General features: G+C 59.1%; 1 protein-coding gene across 2 annotated transcripts; it reads right to left on the bottom strand.

Moving 5' to 3' along the window:
- Positions 1 to 48: 48 nt before the first annotated feature.
- CCNB3 (cyclin B3) lies at positions 49 to 6,574 on the bottom strand. 2 transcript variants are annotated; one of them, XM_054839631.1, is made up of 12 exons: positions 4,619 to 6,574; positions 3,855 to 3,973; positions 3,689 to 3,772; positions 3,368 to 3,486; positions 3,041 to 3,122; positions 2,601 to 2,699; positions 2,331 to 2,423; positions 1,934 to 2,071; positions 1,317 to 1,472; positions 876 to 1,025; positions 518 to 648; positions 49 to 365 (listed from the first exon to the last, which is right to left on the bottom strand). In XM_054839631.1, the coding sequence occupies exons 2-12, from the start codon at positions 3,945 to 3,947 to the stop codon at positions 293 to 295; spliced, it is 1,218 nt and encodes a 405-aa protein (XP_054695606.1). In that variant the 5' UTR covers positions 3,948 to 3,973; positions 4,619 to 6,574; the 3' UTR covers positions 49 to 292. The 2 variants fall into 2 exon arrangements, with proteins under 2 accessions (XP_054695606.1, XP_054695607.1); XM_054839632.1 differs by lacking the exon at positions 4,619 to 6,574 and having other exon boundaries at positions 3,855 to 4,527.
- Between the last annotated feature and the right edge of the window lie 453 nt (positions 6,575 to 7,027).

The following is a 7,027-nucleotide window of genomic DNA, read 5'->3' as shown; positions in this document are numbered from 1 at the left end:
CCCTCAGCTTGGTGCTCTCATCCCTTCCTGCTCCTCATTGTGCAACCCCCCCCCTCTGCCCCAACCCAGCAAGGGGAAACCACAGCTCAGGGGCTCAGCATCATCTCCATCACCATCCTCTACCCCTGTCCCAACAGCCACCACCAGCCCATAAGACAAACAACATTTTATTGACAGCTCCACATGACTTTTTTCCCCCCTCCCCTCCAGTTAAAATTACTATTATTTATGTACATGGTGCTCCCCCGCCAGAGAGCACCCAGCTATTTACAGGCTATTTACAAAGACAGGGCTAGCAGTTCTTCAGTATCTCATCCAGCTTGAGCATGTCCATGGGCGTGACTTTTGCAACCTCAAAGAAGACCCTAGAAAGAGCCATGTTGGCTTAGACCTCAGCCACAACCCTGACAGCCATCCCCCAGGCCCTTCCAGCTCTCTGCAGCACCCAAGGCTGCGTGCTGGTGGTGCCACCCTCCCAAGGGGGGGCAGGCATGAGGCAGACCCCCAGGATACTCACTTGTGTGAGTACTTGGTGCGCACAGCCTTCAGCTTGTCGTGGGGCTGGTATGTGAGCAGGAAATTCAGCCTCTTCACCAGAGGATGCAGGTCCTGGGAGCGGTACCCGCTGTAGTACTCTAGCGTAGGGGTCTGCAAAGGGACAGCGAGGCTGAGATGGATCCTCTCAGCGATGGTACAGCCATCATCTTGCCTCTCCAGCCCCTCAAATCTGAGTATAGCCCAAGAGCGCAAGCCCCACACATCAGTCCATCCACTCCTGCACCCCGTGGTGCTTCCCAGAGTGCCTGGGGGTAAGGGATGGACGGATATACACCCCCCCCAACCCCCACCCAAACACACACAGGGCGGGCACTTACCCAGCCACCAAGGTTCTTCATGGTGAGGGCCAGCAGCAGGCAGCTGGCAGCCAGTTTGGAGGGGCTCTCCCTAGCATAGTCGTACTCTTGCAGGGTCATCTCGCAGAGGAAACGGGCCAGCGTCAGCGTCTCCATGGTGGCGTGGGCACACTACAGTCAGTCAGGCAGGGAAAGGCTCAGGCTTTTGAGCAATGCTGCTCCCCACCCCAACTTTTTGGGGATCTAGAGTGCTGCCCCTGGGGCACAGGACGCAGATCCCACACACCCAGCCTGGCACAGACTAGCATCTTCACCCCTCAAACCCATTGCAGGGGCCTTGCCATAACCTCCTTGCTGCCAGCTGGGAGCCCAGGGCTCCAGGGATGCAAATAGCCACCACAAATCAACACAAGGGGTGCCTGGAGGCACCTTGACACCAGCCCACCCTCCTGCTGCACCCACCTTGGCAAAGCGTCGCAGGAACCGGTAGGGGATGGGGATGTTGATGTCGAACTTGAGGGTGCTGAGGATGCTCATCTCCATAGCAATGAGCTCTTCCCGCTTGTAGGCATCATCGCAGATGTAGAGGAAGTCATCCACACATGGCGGGCATCGTTCCTGCCAGGGCACAACTGCTCAGCACCCTAATGGGTGCTCATCCTGGCAATGCTCAGGAAATCCTACCAGTCTGCAGGCCCTGTAAGGGCTCATGCCCTGCCAGACCCTGAAAGGACTGTTAGAACATCCAGTGTGGCTTGTGTGTTATCTGTACTGCCCCAGCCCTTGGCCCTAACTCCAAGCCTTGCTAGCACAAGACGAATGCAAGCATCCTGGTGGTCTCTGCAGAGCAGAGAGGAGCCAGGTCTCCAGTGACACCAGCAGACAGGATCCAGCCCACTGGGACTGCATTTGCAGCCCTTGGGATAGGAAGGGGTAACATGAGGACAGACACCACCCCAGCAACTCTCAGGACAGAGGCCTGGCACCACAGGGACCCGGCCTTCTCCAATAATCCACAGGGACAGAGAGACACAGCCCCCTCTGCCCCAGCACCCAAAAGACAGCACACAAGGAGTCACCTCAAATTTGGAGGCAATGAGGATAGCAGTGGAGCCGATGAGCTGCAGCTTGTCCCTCATGCTCACCACCTCCACCAGGTAGTGGTCCACCAGCTTCACAGCCAGGTACAGCGTCTCGTGGTTCAGCTCAAAGTTCTCCTACAAGGATGCGGGCAGGGAGGCAGTAGGGAGTGTCAGGCAGAAGCTAGGTCCATCCCCTCACAGGGGCCAGAGGTGCCCACAGGGCCAGGCTCAGAGGGAGGAATGCAGGCTCATCCCCAGCCTGGGGAGGGGGAAGATCAGCTCTGCACTGCGGACACTCACAGGAGCCTCTGCCGGCATACTGAGGTGCCGCACACCAAAGGTAGGGTAGGGGCTGCTCTGTAGAAGGTCATGCCCCCTCCCCATGCCCACATACCTGCACCTCCACCATCCAGTCCACTAGGATGGCACGCATGTGTCCACTTATGTCTGGCTGCTTCTCCATGTAGTCAGGGAGCATGAATTTCTCCTGCCAAGGTACCAGCTGTCAGGGACTTGCCAGATACCACCACTCTCAAGCAAGCCTCCTCCCGTCCCATGCAGGCCTCCACCAAGTACTCAGGGCTTCTGGGAAGGGGGTGGCCCTGCCCACAGAGTCACCCCTTCCCCAGACAGAGCTGCTACCGCCCAGCCAGGTATCACCCACCTCTCTTCCCTGCATGTATTCGAAGATCTCCTTGGCATACTCTGCATTGGCGTAGGGGTCACCCAGCTGCTCCTTGTCTATGTCCTCTACTGCTGGTACCTGGTGGGATGGAGGAGGCAGCAGTAAGGGGGAGGCCCCGAGCTCTGAGGGTGCCAGTCACCCCTTCAGGGCAAGGCTGCTGCACCTCTACACCTCCTTCCCCATCTGCCCCCATCACCATCCCACTCTTGTCCATGGGAGATCTTTGGAAGAAAGAAGGTGTGGGGGGCTTACCCCCCTCCCCAGCTTCCATCACACTGGCCCAAGTATCTCCAAGGTCCAAAGCACTGCCTGGTGCCCCAGTATCACCAGCAGCAGCCATAGACCAGCACCATTAGGATGAGACTGGGGCCCAGGGTGCAGTCCAAGGTCCCTGCCCCCTCCACAGAGGGCTTCGGTACCTGCGCAGGCACCGGTTCCTCTGGCACAGGATCCTCCTTGGGCTCTGCAGGAGCCTCTGTTGGGGGAGTTTTCTTCATTGACCTGGACAAGACAAGAACATAAATCATTGCTGGGAGGAGGCTACATCTCCTGGCTAAAAGGGGTTTTTCCAGAGCCCTTTGCTGCTTTGGGAAAGCACTAAACTACCCCTAAAATATCCCCATAGAAACTTAGAATCATTTAGGTTCAAAAAGATCCGTTCTTCCCCAAGGGACAGGTTTGCAGGTGCTGGCCCTGCAGCATGCCCCCTGCCCTGGTCCCTGTCCCCATCTCCCCTGGCTACTCACTTTTTCAGGTTGATCTCATTGTTCTTGGCCACCCCCAGGGAAGCATGGGCCCTCTGTACTTTGTGTGGTGCCACTTTCACTGCCTCCTTCTTCCCTGCCACCACCTGGTTCTTGTGAGCCTGTTTGGGTGAGAATGGGGGTATATAGAGGAGTGCACAGAGGGAAGTGAGGTATGCCCTGCAGGGAGACCTCTCCTCCTGCTGACAGGGCACAGGACACAGGACACCCCTCCAGCATGCAGAGTGGGGGGATATCCAGCCCCACTCCCATAGGAGGCTCACAGGGGGCACCGAAGTCCCCAACCCCCACAGATACACTCACATTGGTGATGTCCCCAAATGCTGACCTCTTCTTGGGCCCACCCTGGGGTGAGGATGGAGACCTCTTGGCCTGACAGCTCTCCTCCTGCAATACAGGCTGTTAGAAGATGGGAGGGCCTGCTGCCCCACAGGAGCCCCCCATACCCCTTGCCCAGCTTGAGACTCACCTTCTCAGAGTTGGCATTCTGTGCAGCAGGGCCCACCTTGCCTGCTCGGGGCTGCTTGGTGCTCAGCATCTTGGCGTTGCGTGGCAATGGCATTCTCTCCCTTGGCCTCTACAAGCAAGCTGGGAGCAGAGCAGGGCTTGATACAGGCAGCTGCCTGCCCCTAGGGACACCCTCAAGGGCTAGGGGCAGAATCATGGGGCGGTTGTCCCTCCTGAGGGGGGTAGTGCAGCAGGGACAGACCCCAACCCCCTCCCTGAGCAGGCGGGTGGTGCCTTGAGGCAACCACAGGGAGGGCGCAGGCCTGGCTAGGGGTGCGGGGAAGGGCTTGTGTGCTCCTCCCAGGGGAGAGGGGCACATGGAGCCCCACAACTCCCACCAAAAGCACCCTGCTGGGAGAGGGAGGGGAGAGGCAATTCCCAGTTCCCTGCATCCCAGAAAAGGACAAGGGCTCCTTCTCCCTCATCCCCCCAACACCAGGTGAGGAAGTGAGGTCAGGGGTACCCCCGCACCCCAGGGGAGCAGGAACCCCCAGAACAGGAGTCTCCACCCCTGCCCCCCCCCCCCCCCGGGGCACTGGGGAACGGGCCTAGAGGGGGCGATACCGGGCCCACGGGGGAGAGGGGGATTGACACCCTCAGGGGAGAAAAGGGCTAAGCCTTCAGGGGACCCCCGCTCAGCAGCCACTCTCCAAGTGTGTGGGGGGGCCCCCCGCCAGCCCCCGGGGTCCCTCGAAGGAACCAGGAAGCCCCAAGATCCCCACTCACCTGCACCGCCACCCCGCAGCCGGCCCCGGCTCTTTTGAAAGTAGCAGTTCGGTAGCGGCCGGCCAGCACTGGCCGAGAGTCGTCCAATCAGAGCACGGGGCGGTCCCAGGCGGCGGCCAATCGGCGAGCGGGTAGGGATGCGGTTGCTAGGGGGCAGGGCGGCAGGGTTTAAAATTCAGCCCCGGCGACCAATCGAAGGGTGGACTTGGGGCGGAGGCGGGTCGGACCGTCCGAGACGGATGGTGATTGGTGGGACGAGATGCCATTTAAATCCGCCTTGTGGGGGCTGGTAGGGTGGTGTCATGGCGGTCAGCGGGTCCGGTTTGGTACCGCTGGAGCAGCGGCCGCTTCTCGACCAACCCGTACCGTGCCCTGGTGGGACCCGCAGCTCTGGGAGAGCAGCCCCGGGGCTCCCGCCCTTCACGGCGGGAAAGGAGCGATCTGCACAGGTCTCTGGGCCTAGCGCTCCCCACAGGGCCTCGGCCCTGGCCTGCTGCCCACATCCTCAGCCCGCTGCCAGGGTTGTGGGTCACCTCCTTTGCCCCCTCCCTGGGCACCGGGGCTGCCCTTTCGCAGTAGGTTGGGGGTCTCTGGTTTGGGGGGCAGGGTGTACCCCGGGCTGGCCATGCAGCTCCTGTGACACAGCGTTGCACATGGGTGATTCAGATTGCTTAAAGAACGGTGACAAATGTTCAGCAAAAGTGGTTTTAGCATGATATCCTAAAAGCGCGATGGCAAGGGTTCAGGCTGTTAATCTACTACACAATCATTTGGACAATGATTCAGGACTACCAGGACAAAATCAAAGTTACCAAGGCACAAATCAGAGTTGCCATAATACGAGGTTATGCATGATACCAGTCGCTTACCAAAGATCTGCTGTTGGTGAAAGGTCTCCCCGCCTCGAGGAGCAACCTCGAGAGGTGTCCCAGCTGGAGGGGAGATCACCGCCGTGCAGCCACGCTGCCTAGCAGGGAGAGCTCGGAAAACTCACTCAGGCCGTCATATTTACGGAATAAAGCGGTTGGCTCATAGTCAAGTTATGTGTGATGGGAAAGGTATGCATGAGACTCCTTATACCCACAACTAACTTTGTTCCTTGATAAATGAGTCTTGGGAAAGCCACCTGCTATTTATGTGTTTGTTTATGTGTCCCTCTGCTCCTGCCTGCTGGATGCAGGGGACCCAGGAGGGTCCATCTTGGGCTCTTCCACCAGCTCAGTTGCTCTCAGAGGGTTTGTCCGCTTCTCATCCCCTGCTGATATCAGAAAGAGGGGTGGGTTGACCTCCCCAGCGAGGAGTCCCCAGCCAGTCACACCCACCCACCCCTCAGCATCTTGTTTTCTGGAAGGAGGATGGAGGCGTTGAGTAACATCCACATCGCAGCTGGCCATGACAAGTACCTGGGGGAGCAGGGGTTGGCGGCACCTGCCAGCAGTCCCAGGGTGGGAGGCACCCGCCCCGTGCCCATCGCCTGAGCTCAACTGGGGCGTGCTGAGCTGGGCTGGTGGGAGCAAAAGGTGGCTCTGAGGGCAGAAGCTGCCCTGCTTGTGTGGGATGGTTCTCGCCGTGCAGCCTCTGACCCGCCTCTGCACTGTCTGAGCTGCTCCCGTGGTTCCAGAGGCTTTGGGGATGCTTTGACCTGATCCCCATTCCCCTGGGGACTGGGATGGCGGGTGGCACGTTTGCCACCTGTCATGCAGAGGTCCCTTCCCCTCTCCAGCTCATGGGGGTTTTTAGCACTGTGCCAAGCTTCAGGCTCAAAGGACACCCCCCGCCAGCTGAGGTAAGCTCGGCAGAGCTCAGCACTGCAGCAGAGGAGAGCTTCCCCCAGCTAGCAGATTCTCAGCAAAACCTTCCAGATTCCTAAGTTTAACCCAAGGAAATCCTTTGGGATAATCCCACACCCACGTGCCACTGTTGCCGGTGGAGCTGATGAACCCATCAGTGATGAACCCATCAGCTGGTGAAAAATCCCAGTGCCAGCTTCCGAGGGGACTTAAACCTGCTGCCCCAGGGGCCGTGCAGGCAGGATCAGTCCTTTCTCCTTGCTGACGGGCAGGGTGGCTCAGGCTGCGTACAGGCAGCTCTGCCACGTCTCTAGCAGAAAGACCTGGGGCTATTGACAGCCAGAAACAGCAGGCTTTGGGTTACAGCAGGGCCAGCGGGAGTTTAAAGCTGGGTCCCACACATCTTGGGTACCTTCAGTCCCCAAGGTCAGGGCTGCCGTGGCTCCAGCCCATCTTGTTTCCTTCTTGGGAACTTGTCCTCTCCCGCTCCAGCTCCCTTGGTGCTGCTGCTGCCGTCCCTGACCTGGGAGCTCCCTGAGGTTTGCTTGCCATTGATTTGGGATCCTTGTGGGATCCAGGTGTCTGCCTCTCTTTGTGCATGTTGGAGCAGTGCACACTC

Source organism: Grus americana, chromosome 12 (assembly GCF_028858705.1).
Source record: "Grus americana isolate bGruAme1 chromosome 12, bGruAme1.mat, whole genome shotgun sequence".
Classification (NCBI taxonomy): Eukaryota; Metazoa; Chordata; class Aves; order Gruiformes; family Gruidae; genus Grus; species Grus americana.
Note: the sequence above shows the minus strand (reverse complement) of the source record. Positions and strands in the feature narration are given on the sequence as shown.

Coding starts and splice junctions, on each gene's coding strand:
- CCNB3 (XM_054839631.1), bottom strand. CDS start 3,947: ATGCCATTGCCACGCAACGCCAAGATGCTGAGCACCAAGCAGCCCCGA. Junction 2,424..2,600: donor AATACATGCAGGGAAGAGAG/GTGGGTGATACC, acceptor GTACCTTGGCAG/GAGAAATTCATGCTCCCTGA. Junction 1,473..1,933: donor TCATTGCCTCCAAATTTGAG/GTGACTCCTTGT, acceptor GTGCCCTGGCAG/GAACGATGCCCGCCATGTGT.